Genomic DNA, 21,032 nt, shown 5'->3' with positions numbered 1-21,032 from the left:
GTCAGGGTGAGGGAACCAAATATCCATGAGAAGTTTATGTAGCGAAATAATGATTTTTGAGGAAGTATCACAGCTTACGGAAGCTATTTTTCTTAATTTCACTTTTTTTTTTTTTAATGTTGAAAGGGCCAAAGAAGCCATGCCAGACTATCTCAAAACAAGGGAGGGAAAAAGAAGGGAGATCAACAGAACTCTCCTTTTCCCCAAACACTTTATGGCCAGATATGATTTTGAGTGCTTCAAAAGTTTTTCATTGTGGAGGCCAGCTGGAGACTGTTGCCTAGGTATTTCAAGGGAAGAATTGAGGTTACATCTCCCTATTAGGTATCACCAAAATACCACTGGTGATCTAGCTATCCACACATCTATTCACCCACACCCACACCCACACCTACTCATCCATCCTACCAGCTAACAAACATCTTTTTGAGTGCCCACGACATGCCAGTTTCCATGCTGTGTACCCAAGTCATCACAGTGAACAACACTGTCCTTGGGGGCAGGAGAGATTAAACACAAATGGCAAAACTTTTCTAATTTTCACAGATGGGAGATGAGTACTTAGGGGTTCATTATGCTATTTTTTTTCTGCATTTTGGTTTGACAATTTTCATAACAAAGTTAGATAATTATTTCTCAAGCAAGGAAGCTAGACTTGACAGATACCTATATCCCAAGGGCAAGTTCAGCTTTGAAGTTACACCTAAGGTGTTAGTGGAAGAGAAGTCCTTTGGGGAGGGTGCAGGGGGTGGTTGGGAAACGCTTCTTGGTGGAACTGTTCTGTAAAAGTACTTGCTCAGATTGAATAAAGAATCCGGAAAACACCAGCCTGAATTGGCCTCAGCTGCCTTGGGAAGTGCTAACAGGTCAGAGTCACGAGTTAAGAACTAGTCTCCTATCCCTAGTGGCTTATATCCACCCCCCCACCCCATTTCCACCGCCTTTGCTTCAAGTCATCAGATTTGAGTAGATAATCAGGTTTAACCAACATCTCCTGAGCACCTACAATGTGCCTGGCACTACGCAAAGGCTTTGGGGTTAGATTCGGTCGTACCATCTAATAGAGAATGGAATAGGAGTCTTGAGAATTCCTCAAGGTGGGAGGAACCTGAGCCTCTCAGGCAAGAGCAGTTCAGGAACCCATTCCTCCCAATTCCAAGTTGTGGGCAATAGATCAGAAACTTGTGATCAGTTTGCTTCGTGCTTTTTAAGTCATCGGGCCTTCCTAGTGTGACTCCATTTCTCTATCTATAAAAGGGGTACAGTAAAACCTTATAAGTTTCTTTCCTTTTTTTTTTTTTTAAGGACCAGAGACCTTTACTGTCAAGATCCTGGCACGAAGCGAGGGCCCCATAAATGGCAGCCATCATTCCTGGCCAAGCGCGGGCGCATCCTCCCGGGCGCGCCTCCCGCTGGGCCCCTCGGGACAGACCGGGCCCGCCTCCGCGGCGGCAGGTGGCCCTGCATCTGGTTGCCCACGCCCCAGAGCGAGCGGGGAGCGCGGGCGGATTGGATGACCACGGTCTCCCCTGGAGGATCCCCCCGCCCCACTCCACACGCCCGGCGCAGGTGAGGTTTCCGGCCCAGGCCACGGGGACTGCGACCTTAACAGAGATCGAGGCGGACTGCCCAGCTCGCGCCTGGGGGAGGGGTCCTGGGGGCGCCCCCTCCCTCGCCCAGATTCACCCCAGGGCCAGCCCCGGCGCCCGGGCCCGCGGGCTGCGCGCTCTGCGGCTGCGAAAACCCGGAGAGGCGGATCGGGGCGCGCTCGCAGCCAACTCCTCCGCGGTCCGGCAGCCGAGCTGGGCATGCTCAGTGTGGCCGCCGCGCCGCCGTCCGCCAACTCGGAAGCTCGCGCTCCTCGGCCGTGGGGGCGAGAACGCCGGCGGCGGCGAGCCGGCGTCGTCCGCCGCCCCCAGACAGTGGCAAACTTCGCGGCGTCCCCGGGCGAGACTGATACCTTACAAACCAGATCAAACCAGTCCCCCCCCGCCCGCCCCGCCGCCCCCCATCCCAACCCGAATCATGGAGGCTGCGGCCGCCGAAGTGCCGCCGCTGCCGGCAGCCCCTGCCCACTAGCCGGGGACCAACAGGTAAACTGTCGGTGGCGGGGGGAGCGGGAGGAGCCGCGGTCGGCGTGAGGGTGGGGGGCGGCGGGCTGCAGAGCCCGAGACGCCCGCGGGCTCGCTGCTCCCGTCGGCGCTCGCTGCCAGCCCTCTTCGCGCCCCCTTCCTTCCCCAACCCCTGGAGGGGCAGCAAAGGGTTAAGTCGGCCCCGAGCCACCGTGAGCACGGCCCCCGCGACCGCCAGCAGCGCTGCTCGGCGCCTGCCCGGAGCCGCCGAGGGCACCGGAGCCCGGCGGGCGTCTAGGAGGCACTGGCTGCTCCCCCGCCGTCCGCATGCCTGTCCCTCCCCAACCCCCCTCCAGGCCAGTCTCCCTGCTTCCCAGCCGGGTCCGCGCCCAGGTGGCGGGGTCTGCGGGGCGCGTGGCGAGCGGGGGAAGGGTCCCTGCCTTAGAAGCGGGGGCGGGGGCGGGCTGCTCCTCAGGCTCCTCTCGGGTTAGGCGGGCCCCCCCTCGCCCAGGGCGAGCGCTCGAGCCACCCGCCTGGGGGGCCAAGAAAAGTTTTTTTTTCCCCCCCTCCCCGGCGCCCCTCCCCCACCCTGCGCCCGGCAGGGGTGGGTTTGGGTCCATTGGTGAAAAAAGTCACACGTTCCCATCAGCTGCTCCTCCCCGCTGGGGACAGGGTGGCGGGGTGCGGGGAGGGGGGCGCGGGTGGAAAGGGAGGCCGGCGCCGCGGAGGGCCCCGGCGGACCTGCAGGCTCTCGGGCGGCGGTGCGTCCCGGGGGCTCCCGCGCAGCAGGGTGCCCGCCGAAGGCTGCCCCCATCAGTGCGCGTCTGCGTGCCGGGCAGCGGCAGCATCCAACCTGCTTTATTCCTGCCTGCAGCGCCACAGCGAGTGAGCGAGCAAGGAGGGGGGAGAGGGAGTCTGTCTGCAAAGTGCTGCTCCCTGGTGCTCAGAGGCGGCTGCTCCAGCTCCAACTCTCATTCATTTCGCCGGTTAACATGAGAGATCATGGCCGCCTTCGGGCTTCTCAGCTATGAGCAGAGACCGCTGAAACGCCCCCGACTCGGGCCGCCAGATGTCTACCCGCAGGACCCCAAGCAGAAGGAGGTAAGGGCGCCGGCGGCCTTCCCGGCAACCGGAGCTGTGCTCCGCAGCGCTGACCCAGGGCCAAGTTGGCCCAGTGGGCATCGCCGGCGCTGCGGGGGAAGGGTCGGCTGAGCGGGACTGGCGGCGGGGGCCGGACCAGCGGGGAGGCACTGGGGGGACCCCTGGGGGTGGAGACCGAGCAGCTGTCAGGCCCCGCGCTCCCCTGGGGCGCTCGCTCTCCCGGTGCCGGGTCGCTTCCCGGTTACCGGGCCTTGCGCGGCGCAGCCGGGCGCTTCACCCGGTTCTTCCTTGCGGAAACCCTCTTGCTCCCTCTCCCCCGCCTGTGCCTGCCTTATTTTTCTCCCCGCCGCTTCGGTAAATCCTCGTAAACTTTTTGAAAAATGTTGGAATGCAGTGCCTCAGACACAGGTCTTGGGTTTTGCGCCATCTGAACAGGGACGGGGGTGGGGTGGGTTGGGGAAGACCTTTTCTGTTTAAATTTTCCACTTTGGAGTGGAAGTCGTTTTTGTCCAGGTGATGAATATTTAGGTGTTTGAAAGTACTTTTGTCTCCCCTCTTCCCTTTAAAAATCAATTTAACAGGGAAACACTGATTTTCTTCCCCAGAGGCGATTGGCTTAATTGCTGGAGACTGTTTTGTATATGTAAAAGCTGTCAGGTTACCTTGGAAGGGAATGGGTCCCCGGGTTGCTTGTTTCTTTGAGTGAAATTAATTAGAGAAACCATCACTCTTGAACTAGCCTCAGTGGCCAGAGTAACCATGGCATTTTGTTGTCATGTATATGTTTGTCAGTAGTTAACAAGTAATTATGTAACAACTCTCCAGTTATAATGATCACCCCTGGCTACACAGTTTGCCCAGGGATTTGCCTTTTTTTTTTTCTTTCTTAAGATCACCTGCTATTTAGCTGTGCTTTGAGTTTGCCAGCTGCAGCCCACCCATTCTGTTTTCTTCAGCTAAACATGAACTGAGCACATTTCAGAACTTCTCTTTCTGGGAACCTAAAAAGCTTCTATTAAAAGTTTACAGGGCCACTAATACCATAATAGCTCTCATCCTCTGGAGAAGGGGACAACAGAGGATGAGATGGTTGGATGGCATCACCCACTCGAGGGACATGAGTTTGAGCAAGCTCCAGGAGTTGGTGATGGATAGGGAAGCCTGGCATACTGCAGCCTCTGGGATGGCAAAGAGTTGGACACAACTGAAGTGAATATCACAGAAAGGGCTTTGTAAAGAAGCCGAGGAGGGTCCTTAAGACTTCCCTTTTGATAAATGTATCTATTTCAATAATAGAGGAAGAATGCTTGTTCTGGTTAAACTATTCTGTTGATAATGTTTCACAAGGATAAGGAGTGACAACTCCTTTTAGAGGTTTTAGCGTGTTAAACGTGGAGTAATTCAGATAGAAGCTGGGAAGGTTTGACAGGTGGTTCTCAGTGGAGGCTTAACTCCTTAAGTGGAGGAAAGGAGTTTGATGAGATTTTGCAGATTTTTCCCCACCCATCTCTCCTTGCTACTCCTACCCAGAATAAAGTTCAGTGTAAACACTAACAACTGCGTGTAAAGGAAGTTAATAACTTAAACATTTGTGGCAGAGGATTATTAAAGTTTTGCTGGGGTCAGGGACACTGACTGATTTTCATTATCATGTAATTAATGCCTCATCACATCTTACCAGAGGGCAGCATAATTGATAGCATCTCCCCAGCTAAGAGGCTTCTCAGATGGTGCAGTGGTAAAGAACCTGCTTGCCAGCGCAGGGGATGTAAGAGAGATGCAGGTTCGATCCCTGGGTTGGGAAGATCTTCTGGAGAAGGAAATGGCATCCCACTCCAGTATTCTTGTCTGGAAAATCCCCCATGGACAGAGGAGTCTGGCAGGCTATAGTCCATAGGGTCGCAAAGAGTGGGAAATGACTGAGCAATTGAACACACACAAACACATCCTTCCTCCCCTCCTTTCCTTGTTAAGGAATGGGGACCTGGGATGCCTTGTGGGACCATTTAACATTTATTCCTCAGGTCAATACTCATTCAGAGTTGGGGCCTCTCTGATTCTGGAAAAAATTAATTTTGGATTTTAGGGTCTCATGACAGTTCATGGAACTCTAAAACTAGAAGTGACCAGAGAGCTCACTTTTTAGAACCTCCTTTTGACAAAGTGAGGCCCAGGAGAGTTTACCTGACTCTAGGGGTGTGGTTAAGGGTTAAGCAGAGGAGTTGGGACCAGCAAAACGGTGTCTTCTGTCAAGACCAATACTGTGTTAAGGGTGATCTATGCAAAATTGTGTTGTTCTAATGTTATTCCCTTTCCCCAGAGGCAACCAACATTTTATCTCTCTGGAGCAGAGTCAGAGTTATGTGGGGCTGTAGCCAAATTTGAATACAATATGCAACAGGTGCTTGGCTGTTCTGGGGCGGGGCTGTGGTGAGCAGTGTTTCACAAGCTTCGGTTATTTATGCGTTGCCTCAAGAGTTCTCTCTTCTCCATCACCTGTACTTCTAATTTTTTCTTTTCCTTTTAGGAAATGTGTTTTTGTTTCCTAAGCAGTAATTCACAAGACATCATGGATTTGATCTGATATATAAAAATTCATATGAAATCATGTCTATATCTCATTTAAAATTTTTATTTATTTGATATTACATGTGATTATTTGTCCTGAAACAAGACTATCGGGGACCAGCCTCGATATGGCCCAGGGTATCCTCGGGATGAACGGCGTCGGCGTCAGAGAGAGAGAGAGAGACAGGGGCTGATGATTCCTTGGTTTACGCTGGAAACCAGTAAAACCCCAGCACGGGGTTTGCTCTGTTTATGTAGGCCACAGGCGCCCTCTTGAATCACTGGAGGTACCCCACCAGGGCACCCCCTCGAGTGGGTCTTAGAAGCCCAGGCAGATAAGTAAACTCAGAGGGCCCAACGCTCCAAGGATCTCAACCAGAAAAAAGGAGAATAGAGAAAAGGACGGAAAAAGAGAAAGAACGACACGGGGAGACCAAGCTTCAGTGAGCAAGGCCCAAAACTTTATTTTCCAGTGCTGCTTTTATACCCTAAGTTGTGCACATAAGAAACAGAGAAAGGGAGGTATAGAGTCACGCCAAAATCACGCGGGGTCAGCAGTCTTGACCCTTTTCAGGATCAGGGCTTATTTTTGTGTGTCTTGTGATAAAAGTTTTAGGTGGTTTACATCATCTTCTGGCCAGGGGGCCTGCTAACAGTTTATGGCCCTCTCTCCTAACAATAGGTTAGTTAGCAAGTAAAAGGCTTATATTCGTTTAAGGTGACTTTCCTAAAGTTAGGTGCTAGACACATAACAAAGTTACATTCCTATAAGGCACCAGTGTAGTGAGCTGCAAGAAAGGAACTTATTAACTTAAGATCTGATGTGGTTAAATCAAAGGCTACTACTTATTTTCTCTGTGATTAATATATTTCCAAGGATACAATAGATAGAGGAAACTGCAGCAAGTATTGATTCAACAATGAAATCTTTTTTAGTACTATTCTCATGATTTTAACTTCTTCAACAGATTCCTGTATTTTAGAATATTAGGCTTTCTGTCCTTGCATGGCTGGGAGGCTATAAACAGTCACACTCATAGTTGTAAGAGCCCGGACAAACTTGTCATGCAAGTTAGAAAGCTATCAGAGGGGCTTGGGTTGGAACACTCCTATTAAGCCGAGGAGAACTTTTAAACTACAGCTCTGAATTAATGTTCTCAGAGAAAGGTGGTTGGGGGGAAGCCCCCGTAAGTATTAGAGGACTTGGTAAGAGGCGTAAGATAGTAAAGCAGTCAGACTCCGGTTTTCTTTGGGGTAGATGCTCAGGTAAGTCCAGGGGGTTCCTCGAGTCCTGATTAGCCTTTGTCTGTCAGGCCTCTTCCCCAGTTGACCTTTGCCACGGGTAGGATTTCCCTCGCTGGCTCCCGGCACAAGGCCATAAATATTAAAACTTTAAAAAGTTCAGTGGAAACCATTGGTGTAGTCCATCAGAGAGACTTGCCCCAGATTGTGGGAAATGCTGGCTTTAATGGAAGTGTGAGCTTCCAATATCGGCAGACCCGGATTTGGATTCTGTTTCAGCCTCTTTGCATTTGTGTGCCCTGGGGCAAGCTGTATAACTCCTCATTTGTAAATTAGTATAATTGTGCTGTTGAGAAAATTTTAAGCACTCTGGTTCTAAACCTATTACATTTTTTGTGAGGAAAAACCCTCCTCTTGGTAAAGCTATTCTTATTATTGTAACTGCAGCTTTTATTGTTGTTAACTGGTGCTAATAGTGTTCTGGAAACTAGTTCCCAGGGGACAGGATGGAAACTTGCATGAAGACCTCCTGCAGAGAAGTGTGTGTGTGTGTGGGAGGAGGGGTGAGGTGGGAGCTGGAAGCTTTAACTTGCTAGATCAATTGATTCTGTTCGTTTGAGAACTTGCTGTGCCTCGGTGCTCCACAGGACTTGAGTACATCTTGTGTTACAATGCTGTATCCTCTGTCCTCACACCTTGAAAACAGGGCCTTAGAAAACTGCAAGGGTTCCTTGATTCCTCCCCCTCCCCTCTTACACCATCTTGTCCAGTCTGTTTCCCAACTACATTTCCAATCCGCCTGCTCTCCAGTTTCACCAATATGCTTGACTTCTTTTCTGCTTCAGGCTGACTCTTCTCTGCCCCAGGGCTCCTACACGTGCCACTTGGATCCCATCTGCCTTTCCACCCTCTCTGCACCATTCCACCTCGCTCTTCTCACCCAAGCCTGTGGTTAGGAGGGTAAGCTTTGGAGCCAGTGTACTTGGGTTTGAATCCCGGCTCTGCTGTTCACAATACTTCCTTATGCTCTCCGTGCCTCAGTGCCCCCTCTTGCAGATTGGGAGTGAGAATACTTCCTTCTCCGTAGGACTGTTGGAAGATTATATGGATAATAAACATAAAACACTGAGACCCGAGTAAGGCAGGGTTTCAACACCCAAATGTTGTTCTAAACTCCCGTTGGCTTGCTGCTTCATCATTCAGGTCTCAGCCCAGCAACCTCCTCAGAGGCTTGTCTAGTATAAGTATGTAATTTATAATTATGTATTTATTTGCGTGTTGCCCCCTGCCCCTGGTGGATCAGTTTCTCCAGGGCAGGGGCGAGAGCCGTTTAGGAATCACGGAAGTACCCAGCACCTCCGGGCATAGGTACTTGTAGGAATGTAGGCATGAAGTGGGAATGAATGAAGAGAAATCTGGTAACTGAGGGGTGGGGTGTTAGGGAAAGTCTAGGTTAAGGCAGCTTCCTTGCCATCTACTTTGGAGGCTACAAGGCTGAAAGCAGAGGGAAACTGTAGAATTATGAAGGAAGAGGAGTTTTTACTTCTGGGGTAGAAGAGACCTAAATAACTGAATAGTAGTAAATGTTTTTAGGAAATCAAATTAGTTAGAAAAATAGGTTGGGGCAACAGTGAGATTTTTAGGCATCAGGAGCCATAGAAGCCCACTAGCAGGGTCCTGGTGGAGGATGGCCTGGTGTGCAGGGACAGGGGCTGCCCAGGGACAAGTGGAGCGAGGTTTGGGAAGGGGTAGGAGAAGGCAATGGCAAGCCACTCCAGTACTCTTGCCTGGAGAATCTCATGGACTGAGGAGCCTGGTGGGCTGTGGTCCATGGGGTCGCTACTAGTTGGACGAGGCTGGGCGACTTCACTTTCACTTTTCACTTTCACACATTGGAGAAGGAAATGGCAACCCACTCCAGTGTTCTTGCCTGGAGACTCCCAGGGACGGGGGAGCCTGGTGGGCTATCATCTATGGGGTCGCACAGAGTCGGACACGACTGAAGGACTTAGCAGCAGCAGCAGCAGGGTGGGAATGGCTGCGTGGGGAAAACGTGTCAAACTCAACACACCTGTAGGGCTTGTTAAAAACAGATGGCTGGGTCTTTTAGATTGAGTAGGGCTGTGAGGGGGCTTCACCTCATTTGCATTGCTAACAAGGTCAAGGTGATTGAGCTGCTGGTCCAGGGCTCCACTTTGAGGCACTGACCTAGAGAGAGGGTGGCATCCAGTTCTGCAGGGGCTGGAGGCTTTTTCCATTGCAGGCAGGGCAGGATTAGATATGTCAATATATGAGGCTGAGGTTGCAGTAGTTTAGTCTCACAGCTCATCCAGGGCATGGTAGGCTTTCCCCAGAAGGCGTCCCCTCCCTTAGCGCTAAGTGAATGAGATGTCTTAGCCCCTTCCAGTATCTTTCCATCACACTTGGAATAAAACTCAAACTCCTTACCAAGTTATGCCTTCAAGGCCCTACCAATCTGTCCTTGCTCACCTCCACAACCACAGCCTGTAGTTAAGACTCCCTGGCTCTGCTTCCTGGCTCCATCACTTACTGCCTGTTTGGCTCAGATCTGACCTGTGGAATGGGAGTCTCACCTGTTCCTACAGATAAGATTTGACTAGTGCCTGTACGGCGCTCAGTACAGGTGAGCTACTATTAGTATGACCCTTCCCTCATTAAATGATCCCAGGGCTTCCTTGTCCGTAGAATAATACGCACGGGACTCTGCCCTTGGAGGGCTGGCTCCTTTGTGATTTGCTTAGCCTCCTCCAGGCTGTGTGGTGGGACCACCTCTCTCCTCACACGCCCAGCTCCTTGTGTCTGGGTTCTTGTCCCTTGGAGCTCCTGCAGTCATGTCTCTTGTCATTTACTTACAGAGAATCCTGGGCAAGGAGGACTTCCTGTGACCCGTCTTCTCTCATCCTTGTTAGTTCATTGTTTTGTGTTAATTAAAAAAAATTTTTTTTTTCCTTATTTTTGGCTGTGCTGGTTCTTTGTTGCTGCACAGACTTTTCTCTAGTTGCGGTGAGTGATGAGTGGTGGATACTCGAGTTGCGGTGCGCAGGCTTCTCATTGCTGTGTTGTCTGCTGTTGCGAAGCACGGGCTTCACAGGGTGTTTGGGCTTCAGGAGTTGTGCTCCCCTGCTCTAGAGCATGGGCTCTGTAGTGGTGGACCAGGGATCGAACTCATGTCTCCTGGATTGGCAGGCGGATTCTTTTCACTGAGCCACCAGGGAAGTCCCTGTTAGTACATTTTGTACTGCTTGTCACTGTCTGAAATTCCATTATTAGGGTCCGTATCCTCTCCCTTGTCTTCTTTCCACACTAGGATGTCAGCTGCATGGGAGCAGGGGCTTGTCAGTGGTGTTCACAGTTGGGATGAGACTAGGTGCTTAGTAAATAGTTCTCGAGGAAATGAATAAAACGCAGAAAGAACTCTTAATGAGCAATTGTGAGTATTTATAACTTGACTGTCCCAATGCTTGTTTTATTTTGGTAACGCCTGTTTTCTTGTTAGCATCTAAAACCCTTAAAACATTAAATGCTTATTTTAGCCACAGCTGGGGAGGTGGAGGGAAGGGGAGGGGAGGGAAAATTTGTTTCTCAAAGATCTTTGAGAGGGAGGGTGTTGATGAAGTTGTTCTGGATGAGAGACAGGTTGACGCGTTCCCCGGGGGGAGTAAAAGGCAGCGATGGTTAAAGAGAAAACTTACCCCTGAGATGAATTGACTGGCCTCAGGGCCCCGTGATGGAGAAGGAAATGGCAACCCACTCCAGTATTTTTGCCTGGGAAATCCCATGGACAGAGGAGCCTGGTGGGCTACAGTTCATGGGGTCACAGGTATTGAACATGACTTAGCGACTTAAATCACCACTGCCAGGGCCCCATCATTTACCTCCCTCAATACCAGTGTTGGGGAGGGACGTCTGTATTTAACTTATGTGGAGATTCTGGCCTGAGACCCTTAGGCCAGAACCAGTGAGCACTGGGTCAAATATTCCTGCTGCTCACAGGAGTGTTGCCACCCAAATTTCACGGCAAAGGAACTCAAGCCGTTGTCATTTCTCAGGGGCTGCCATCGCCTGCAGGAGCATTGTCAAAGATGCTCCTTAAAAATGCTGCTATAATGCCCTGCCTCCACTCCAGACCTGCTGAGTCAGAATTTCTGGGAAGGAGGTTGAGGAATTTGCATTTTAAACATGCTTTCTAGGTGATTCCTAAACATACCGAAGTTTTGAAAGCCACTGCTTTAGTTTGTGTCTTTACTTGTAGAGACTGTTATAAGTCAAACTCCCTCTTAATCCTACCTGCTCCCCGCTATTTGATGTGTTGGAGTCTTTAGATAAATATGCCGTTCAAAGTGTTAGTATAGTGCAAATGCATTTAGCTGCTTTCCCCCCTGAAGTTCTGTTCTAATACTCATGGTTCCCAGCATAGGCTTGTTTTGTATCAGCCCTGTGTGGTTTATGGCAGACTAGAATTCCATGCGTTGGGCTTGAGATATTCACAGCTCCCTTTCGTGTGCACTTGGCTGAGCTACTCAGTGCTTCACTCCTTGCTTTGTCCCATGAGCATGTTCTTTGAACATATTGGAGGCTACAGAATTTTATGTTTGATCATGGGCCTGGGCTTTCAACTAGGCTTCTTGGGAATTTATGTAAGGCTCTTCACTTGGTGAGCAGCCACCATTCTTCAGCCTGGTGGATAATTCACTTAGACTGACACCTTTAGATATAACATGTGACTCTTGAGGAAGATGGAAGACCAAGAAGTGAGGTCTGGGAGGCAAAGTGCCTTGAGTGAGCACTCAGTGGGAGCAGAGGAGGAAGGACGGAGCCCTGGGATTTTAGTTGAGCCAGTTAGCAGTGCCTCTCCTGGCTGTGTGTCCGCCCAGGTGAAAACAGAACAGAGGTAGGAGAATGGAGTAAGTGGAAATTCTAAAGAATTGTGATGTGTTGGGTTGGCCAAGAAGTTTGTTTGGGTTTCTCCTTAGATGTTGTAGGAAAAATCCTAACAAACTTTTTGGATCACCCAATCCTTGTTCTGGAATGCTCTTTTAATGAGGTTCTGAACTCCAGTGTGAGACTTCTTGACAGACTAGGCAGGAATTAGAGCAGGTGGAGGGATCCGTAAGGAGAGTGAACATGATTAAAGGTTTCCTTTCCCAGTGTGCCCTGAGCAGTGATGAGAGGAGCTGGTGGACTTAGCCTGGAGGAGGGCTGACCTCAGGTCTGATCTGGGAAAGCCAGGTGGGAGAGGAGTCCAGGGGGAGTGTGGAGGGAGGTGCCTACTTCCTACACATTGCAGTCTGAGAAGGGAACATGGAAATACTTGGACTTTTCATTGTCTTTAGAAGATTTCTGAAATTGGATGATGGCGGCGACAAGGGAGTTCATTATACTATTTCTCTGTTTTGGAAAATTTACATTAAAAAAAGTCTTATGTTACACAATAAAATGATTTCTACTTTAAAAATATGCATGTCTACATAATCTGGAAGAATTATCACCTACATGTAGATAATTGCTATCTCTTAAGAATGGGTTTATTGTTCAGTTGCTAAGTTATGTCCGACTCTATGCGACCCCATGGACTGTATAGCCTGCCAGGCTCCTCTGTCCATGGGATTTCCCAGGCAAGAATACTGGAGTGGGTTGCTATTTCCTTCTCCAGGGGGTCTTCCCCATCCGAGGACTGAACCCACGTCTCTTGTGTCTCCTGCATTGTCAGGCTGAGTTTTTACCACTGTGCCACTAAGAATGGCTTTAGGGGTGATTTTTTTTTTGGTTACCAATCTGTATTCTGTGCTGTAACAGTTGATGTGTACTACCATTGTTATTGGAGGATATAGCTTAAAGAACGATTATTAGGTGACTTTGATTGAGTTTATAGGAGGGCAGCTTTGTTGTTGGTTCCAAACCAAGCTAGAGTCCCTTTAGCTGAGGTTTAGGCAGAGGGATCTTGAGGTTGTAGGTGTAGGCACTTATGACCTGTCAAAGCTGTGATGAGGCTGGGTTAGGGGCTGTTATATGAGCGTTCCAACCCTATCACTTAAGCTGTGTGATTTGGGGGTGCTGTGTCATTTTCCTCACCTATGAGCTGGAGAGGATGATACCTAATCCTCTAGAGTATGGGAAGGAGCGCTGTAAACTTAATTGTTACCACATGTTGAGGTATCAATTCAGTGGCATGCCAGAGCAGGCTTATAGCAGCTGATCATTAAAATTTCAGGAATTTTTTGAGCTGGTTAATATCATGCTGGTGGCTTTAATTTTGGCACCAAGGGAGTATTTACACCAAGAAAGTTGGCAAATACTATAAATTCGGAGGTTTTTTTTAGTTTTTTCAGAAGCTGGCTGTGAAGCATTTACCAGCATGGTGCTGGATATGGTTGTATTGGATTTTTCTGTAAGATGTTGTGCCAAAAACCAAAAAAACTTTTTGGCCAATCCAGTATGTACCAGGTGCCTTGTTGGCTACTTCACCATCGGTCGTATCCCCATTTCCCCTACCTACTTCCCACAAAAAAATTTTTTCCCCCCAAAGCCAGATCCTCACTTTCTTTGCCTCTCCTGCAGCTTGAGGTGACTGAATTCTGGCTGGATAGATTTAATGGAAATCTGCTTTGTGCCTGACTGCTGGGGAAGACTATATTTCCTTGCTGAATAAAGTACAGTCATGGGAGACAGTGCCCTTTTTTAATGCCCTGAGAGTTGCTATCTTTGGAAAATTAATAAGAGGGGATGGTCGTGGGAGCTAGAGCACCTGTCTTATGACCGTGAGGCAGTGAGCCCGTGGATGAAAGTGGAGATGACGAAATGGCTTTATGAAATTGTGAAGCTACTGAGTCGATCTTGGGACCACCTCTCCATGGGCTTCTTGAGAATAAACGAGAGCTGTCCACATGGTTTAAACCGTCTTTGAACCAGTCGTCATTCTCTTGAAAGAATCTAATGTTGTCATGATGTGCATACTTGCATGCTCAGTTGGGTCTGACTTTTGCCACCCCGTGGAGTGTAGCCCGCCAGTCTTCTCTGTCCATGGGATTATCCAGGCAAGAATACTGGAGTGGGTTGTCATTTCATACTCAGCAGGATCTTTCCGACCCAGGGATTGAACCCGCGTCTCTTACATCTCCTGCGTTGGCAGGCGGGTTCTTGACCACTAGCACCACCTGGGAAGTCCAGTGTTGTCATGATATTTCCCATTTATATTTTGTCCCCCTCAAATCATCACAGTCTGAGATAATCCCAAAGAGTACACTTTCCCAGAATTCGCCGCCTAGTACAGCAGGAGACAGAGATCACCTGCGTCTTGTCTGTTTGATGGTTAATTCTGCGCAGAGCCTCTCAGATGCAGAGGGCATACTCCGAGGGCTCCTTTATTTCCATTTCTGGTGGGAAAAGGAGGAGAGCCCTCCTCTTTTCTGTTCAGAGAAGGGGATCCTGTGAGTCTGTACCATTTTGGGGGGAAACCAGGTATGTTTGGAGCTGGATGGCTTGCTCTGACTTTCTCATGCAATACCAGAAGATGCTGAGTCTCACAGAGGTTAAGGTGCCTCCTTAAGGCAGATCTCGGCACAGCACTTGTGTGCCCTGATGTGTCCTTACAACTTTATTTGCCCTCCCCTTTGCACACAGCCTCCACTGCTGGTGAACACCCTCGTGTTGCCCTGGCATTGAGAACTACTCTGCATTTTAGGGCACCCAGCACCTCTGTGAGAGCTGGGGACTGTTCAGCCATTTGTCTGATCTCGGAGCTTGCCAGAACCTTGAGTAGTGTCTCCTGGGCAGAGGGAGGAATACTGTGGAAGCTCAGGTACTCTCATCTTCCTGTTTCTTGGTGGAAGGTTCTTAGCCCTGTCCATAGCCTCTGGTGCAGCTAGATAGCTCGGTCACAGGCCTTTGTGGAGTGTGTTGGGGATTAATCCTGTCTAGCTTTCACTTTCTTGGTTTAGATTCTCCTTTATTTGTGGGTAGCTTAGTTGGAGTTACACACACAAGGTGTACCATTTGCTCGCTTTCAGGGAGCAACATTTATTAATACACGGCATTCTGTATAAAGGGATCCCTCTTTCATATAGTCATGAAGTGCTAGGGCCTGAGAAGAGGAGAAAAATTTTAGCTCCTGGGTTTTATTTTCTACCTTCCAAGGGAAGTAGGACTCTATATATGCACGCCCAACAGATCCTGTCATTCAGTCATTATTAATGAGCACCTTGTAGGCACTTTGCCAGCTGTGGCTTCTTGAGGACAGGGCCTAAGACTTTTATTTCCTACCATGTCCCTGGCTTGGAGCACAGTGCCTGGCCAACACCTCGAACTCAAAATGCCTTTCATGAATGGGAGTGTGAGTGAGTGCTGAGCGTGTTGGAGATGGTCCCAGGTCCCTGAAGACTTCAATCCAGAGCAGCTCTTTTCATCTAGGTGATCCCCCTAGGGACATGGGCAGTGTTTGAAGACATTTGGGGTTGTTACAACTCTGTGTGTGTGTGTGTGTGTGTATATATTAGCTGCTGCTGGCATCTAGTAGGCAGAAGCCAGGCGACGATGCTTATATTCTCCAGTACTCCAGACAGCCCCCCACAACAAAGGCTTATCTGGCCTCAAATATCAGTCAGTGGTTTCCAGATTGAGGAAACCTGGTCTGGAGGGAGTGACATATCTGTCAATAAGGAATGCAGTGTTTTGGATATCCTTTGAGAGGGATGTACAAAGTGCTATGGAGATGATAGGGAGTGACCCAGCTTTTGACAGGACCTAGTAAGGGAGGGGGTGTCAAGCCTCGGACTTGGAGGATGTGAAGGGGTGGATGGGGCTGAGGTGTGGTATGGGGCGCGCAGTGGGGAGCTGAGTTGGAGTGGGAAAGAAAGTTGGGATCAGTGTATGGGGTTCTTTGCATGCTGTGTGGAGGTGTCTGGATGTTATGGTCGAGCCCATGAGGTGGCTGTTCAAGGGTGTGAAGGGAATGATATTTAAGATGACTAAGGGCTGCGGTTTGAGGGGACAGTGCTTCTGAGGGTCACGCTGAGGCAAAATGACCAACTGGCTTGATGGTTGCTGACATTGCAGGCCCGGGGATGGGTTTGTTAGGTTTCTGTGGCTGCCATAACACGTTCCCACAAATCAGGTGGCCTAAAACAACGGAGATTTATTCTCTTGCAGCTCTGGAGGGAGCACTGCTGGGGTTGGACTCCAGCTGGAGCTCTAGGGGAGAGAGTTTCCTTTCCTCGCCCAGCCTTTGGTGGCGCCAGACATCCCTTGGCCTCTCTGTGGCCCACATGTGTCTGTCTCATTTCTGCCTCCACCTTCACACGACTGTCTTCTCCGGGTGTCTGTCCTTCTCTGGGTGTGCCTTGTACAGACCCTTGTTATTGGATTTGGGGCCCACTTGGATAATCCAGGATGAGCTCATCTCGAGATCTTAATTACCTCTGTGAAGATCCTTTTTCCAAATGAGTAACATTCCTAGATTCCAGGATTTGATGGGATACTCTTGTGGGTCCTTTTGGCCTATGGGGCTTGGGAGGAAAGAGTAACGAGGATTTAGGAGAAAGGTCACTGAGGTGGCAGAGTTGGCAGAAGTGGATGTGTAAGGTGAGAGGGGCGAGTACAGGGAGTAAGCTGTTTTTACCTTAGGGCAGTGATTCCCGGGTTTTCTGATTTTAGGACCCCTTTATAATAAACCTTGTTTGGGATGCCGTAGAGCTTTTATATCTCAGTACTTACGGTATTAGAAATTAGACCTGAGAAATATTAGAAATATATAGTAATTCATCTAAAAATAATAATAAACCAATTTCATATTTAAAATGTTTTTATGATCAATATTTTTCCAAACAAAAGCAATAGTGGAAACAGTGGTGTTGTTTTACGTTTTTGTGAATCTGTTTAATGTCTTGATTCTCATATCTAGTTCTCCATTTAGTCTGTTATAGCTATGTTGCTTCGATCGAAGGATATGAAGAAAATTTGGCCTTACCAATACGTACCTGGAAAGTTCTTGGGAACCCCAGAGGTCTTTGAAATGGAGAACACTGGCTTATACAGTTGGGTGGGTAGCTGATTGATGGTAGTCCTCAAGTGAAACAAAAGAACTTGTTAAATTTTTTTCCCAAGGGTGGGAAGGTTGGGGAGGGGAGTAGAGCGACCCAGTTCATTTTTTAATATTTTCGATTGGAGATGCCTCTGGGGAATCCAGGTTGCACCGTATAGAAGTAGTACAAATGTGGATTTTGGTGTGATTTTTGTGTTGAAGTCCTGGCAGTGATTGCCTGTTCAGAGTGGGCAGAGAAATACAGGACCAGGCAGGCTGTGGACCCCCGCCGCAGCACCTCCAAGGAGGGGAGTTGTTGGGGGTGACGAGTGGTCCAGAGGGAGAGCTGGCATCACCGTTAGCCTTTTCTTAGTTTGGCAGTTTCCCTCTTCAGGGCCTTTGCACGTGTGCTTCCTGCAGCCTGGTTGTCTTCTCTTTATCACTGCAACTGATGGGTAGCACAGTTTATGTTTTCCTTATTTGCTCTGTTCTCCCACCAGTATAAGTTTCATGAAACAAAAACCATGTCCTTTTTTATCCCCCACTGACAACCAGAGGCAGGGAAGGGGTGTGGGATATGGTTGGGGTTAAATAGATATTTGTTGATTGGATCTAGTAATAATGACTGGGGCAGTCATTATTAACAAATGGCTCTTAGAAGCCCTGTATAGGGCATGGTGATGCTGGGAAATATGACATGGTTCCTGCTGTTGAAGAACTCTGTATGGAAGAACAGCAGCCCTGTGTGGTGGGAGCTGATGAAGGAAGGGTCAGCTCTTTGAGAATTAGAGACGTCTTCAGAAATATGGATGTTTTCAAGGCCTTCTGGACAGAGGGTATGAGCAAAGGCACCGAGAAGGGAAATGGATGTGATCTTTGGATGAACTGGATGTAGTTCAGTAAAGCAAGAGTGTATTGAATCCTAAACTTGAACATGTCTTTAGATTTGGGAGAAATTGAGAGGAGGAAGTTAAAACTGCTGGAGAGGACTTCCCTGGTGATTCAGTGGTAAAGAATCTGCTTGCCAATGAAGGAGACACTTGCCAAATGAAGGTTTGATCCCTGATCTGGAAGGATCTCACATGCCCAGAGCAACTAAGCCTGGGTGCCACAACCGCTGAGCCTGTGCTCTAGAGCCCAGGAGCCGCAGCTACTGAACCCACATGCTGTAAATACTGAAGCTCTTGCGCCCTAAAATCTGTGCTCCCCAACAAGAGAAACCCCTGCAGTGAGAAGCCCACGCACCACAACTGGAGTAGCCTCCACTCACTGCAATTAGAGAAAAATCCTCTCAGCATCGAAGACCCAGCACAGCCAAAAATAAAGAAATAAGATTATAAATAATAAAACTGCTGGAGAGAGAAGAGCTGTCTGCTGGAGCAAGGCTGACTTGGTCCTGGGACCAGGGGACCAAGGTCCTATTGGGAGTGACCCCTTATGTGTAGTGTTTCACATGACTACCTCTGAGAAAGGACGGGAGGCACGATATACACAGATCTCCCTGTTTACTTTTAATTTTCTACAAGCATTTCCAGAGTCATTCTGAATGTGTAGAGATTTTGCTCGGCAAAAATTAACTCAGCCTTCAACCCACATCCAATGTGCCCCAGCTCAGATATGCAAATGCTGCCTTGTCAATTAAAATTTGGTGGAATTTGCTGCTTTCCTTTTCCAGCCATTTCATTCATGGATTAATCTCACAGGGTTGTTGAGATTAGGACCATTTACGGGATTGGCAGCAGGGAAGAGCTAAGACAAACGTATTTTGTCTTAAGTGTCATTGGAATTTTTTTTTTTTTTGCTAAGGTGCTTCCAATACTTTGGCCACCTCATGAGACGAGTTGACTCACTGGAAAAGACTCTGATGCTGGGAAAGGTTGGGGGCGGGAGGAGAAGGGGACGACAGAGAATGAGATGGCTGGATGGCATCACCGACTCTGTGGACATGAGTTTGAGTGTACTCCGGGAGTTGGTGATGGACAGGGAGGCCTGGCGTGCTGTGATTCATGGGGTCGCGGAGAGTCGGACACGACTGAGCGACTGAACTGAACTGAACTGAACTGATAGAAGCACTATCAAAACTATGTCCAAGGCAGTGCTAAATAATTTATATTTCTCCTGAGTTCTGCAAGGAAGGTTAATATTGACATTGCTTAGGGTTTTTTTTTTTTTCTTTCTTTCTTTTTTAAAGCTCTACACAGTGCTTCTGTAGACTGTATGGAAAATATTTTTGGGGTCAGAGCTGTTTTTACTCCTTGGTCAGCTGTAGACTAAATGTCAACTGCTTCTTTTGAAAAAGGAAGATTGTGAACTGGAGACCCTATTTACATCTCGACTACTCATATGAGATCTGCTTTTAAGTCACCATTAAATAATCGAAATGCATTTGAAGTTATATTTTCATTTACTTGGTACTTGATACGTACTTCCCACTGCACTCAGTGATGTGGGGGTGTAGGAATAAAATAGAAGTCTGCTTCTGTCCCCTCTAGAACAGTGCTTCTCAAAATATCTGTGGTGAAGGGCCAGTTTTTTTTAAAATTAATTTTCAATCTGTTGCAGACTGATATAGATGTATGATAAAAATGAATCACTAGAAAAATGAAATGCGGATTGAATGTACTGGCAGTATCAAGTTGCTATGAAAGTTTCCAAGCACTTCTCAGTTTTTGCATATTATTCTTGTTAAGGACTGGTAGCAGTTTCAGACCACACTCTGAGTAGCACAGCTCTAGAAATGAACATCTGGCTCACTGATGCACAGAAAACAATTGAAAAAATAACTAATGCATTGGTTTTTGTTTATTTTAAAATTGAGGAATAACACATTCCTCATATTCAGTACTGAATAACATATTCAGTATGGTGTAGAAGGGTTTCCCAGGTGGCTAAAGAATAGTAAAGAATCTGCCTGCCAGTGCAGGAGACAGGGGTTCGATCCCTGGGTCGGGAAGATCCCCTGGAGAGGAAAAGGGCAACCCACTCCAGTGTTCTTGCCTGGAGAATTCCATGGACAGAGGAGCCTGGTGGGCCAGTCCATGGGGTTGCAGAGTCTGACACAACTGAGTGACTAACACTTTGACTTCACAGGGTATAAAGTGCCATATTCCATCAGGAGAGCCCATGTTGATTGTGTTGGTTATTCTGAAGGCTTTACATGTTTGGTTTTATGCCAGCCTCACAAACACCTCTTGGGTAGAGACTATTATCTCCTTTTCACAAGTGAAGAAACTGAGGCGTAGGGGAGGGATCACAGGGTCAACTTTACTTTCCCAGGGTCCATTAGCTGCATCATGATGGAGTTGAAATTGGATGTCTGAGACTGTGCTGTAAACCATCCTGCTCTATATATAGGGAGGCTATAAATGCTGCTTGAGTTCAGAAAAGAGAGGGTTGGAATACTTGGAGGTCTCACTGGAGGGTGTAGGTGTGAGGGTCAGGATTCGAGTGAGTGGGGACAGGTTGCACCCCCTATCTTTCCTAAGAAAGAGCTGCAGGTAGGGTGAGTGAGGTGCCACGGGGGAGAGGACGGAGCCTCTGAAATCAGGCTTGGAGTCCTGGAGCCCTGGCCGACTGCTGTGGGGGGCGGTGATGAGCTCACCAGGCCCTGCTGTCAGATTTATCTCACTAGCTCATGCTTAATAAATCCGGACGGGGAGAGAGTGGAGTCGGGGAGGCTGTGAGGGAAGTGGCTGTAGTAACCAAAGCATGAAGTAAAAAGACTGATGAGGGCTTTAAATAAGACTAGAGAAGAAGAATTGGCAGTTGGTGACAAATTGGTCAAAGGAAACGAAGGAGAGAGGAGTGTGGAAAATGCATCGATTCCTTGGACGCTATGCAGCTGGGATGGTAGTAGATCCTGTTGCTTGAGGATCTCCGGGTGGACACATGTTTGTGCTCAGTCTTTAGAGAATTACCTGATTGCTGGATTGGAATGAATATTCGGACTCCCCTTCCTACCCACCTCCCTCACCCTGTGGCATGAACTGGTTTACTTGAAGGTCTGATGACTC

The 21,032-nt window shown here is 48.5% G+C and overlaps 1 protein-coding gene across 1 annotated transcript in view; it reads left to right on the top strand.

The window, feature by feature from the left end:
* The first annotated feature begins 1,833 nt into the window (after positions 1 to 1,833).
* MED12L (mediator complex subunit 12L) overlaps positions 1,834 to 21,032 on the top strand; it is a 378,565-nt gene continuing 359,366 nt past the window's right edge. Inside the window, exons 1-2 of the mRNA XM_088839846.1 lie at positions 1,834 to 2,093; positions 2,947 to 3,173. Coding sequence (XP_088695972.1) covers positions 3,075 to 3,173 — 99 coding nt within the window. The 5' untranslated portion in view covers positions 1,834 to 2,093; positions 2,947 to 3,074. The remainder of the gene's footprint in view (positions 2,094 to 2,946; positions 3,174 to 21,032) is intronic.

Source organism: Moschus berezovskii, chromosome 1 (genome assembly GCF_049115385.1).
Source record: "Moschus berezovskii isolate FMDL1 chromosome 1, NW_MosBer_1.0, whole genome shotgun sequence".
Taxonomy (NCBI): Eukaryota; Metazoa; Chordata; class Mammalia; order Artiodactyla; family Moschidae; genus Moschus; species Moschus berezovskii.
The sequence above is the reverse complement of the archived record's forward strand: the minus strand, read 5'-3'. Positions and strand labels throughout refer to the sequence as shown.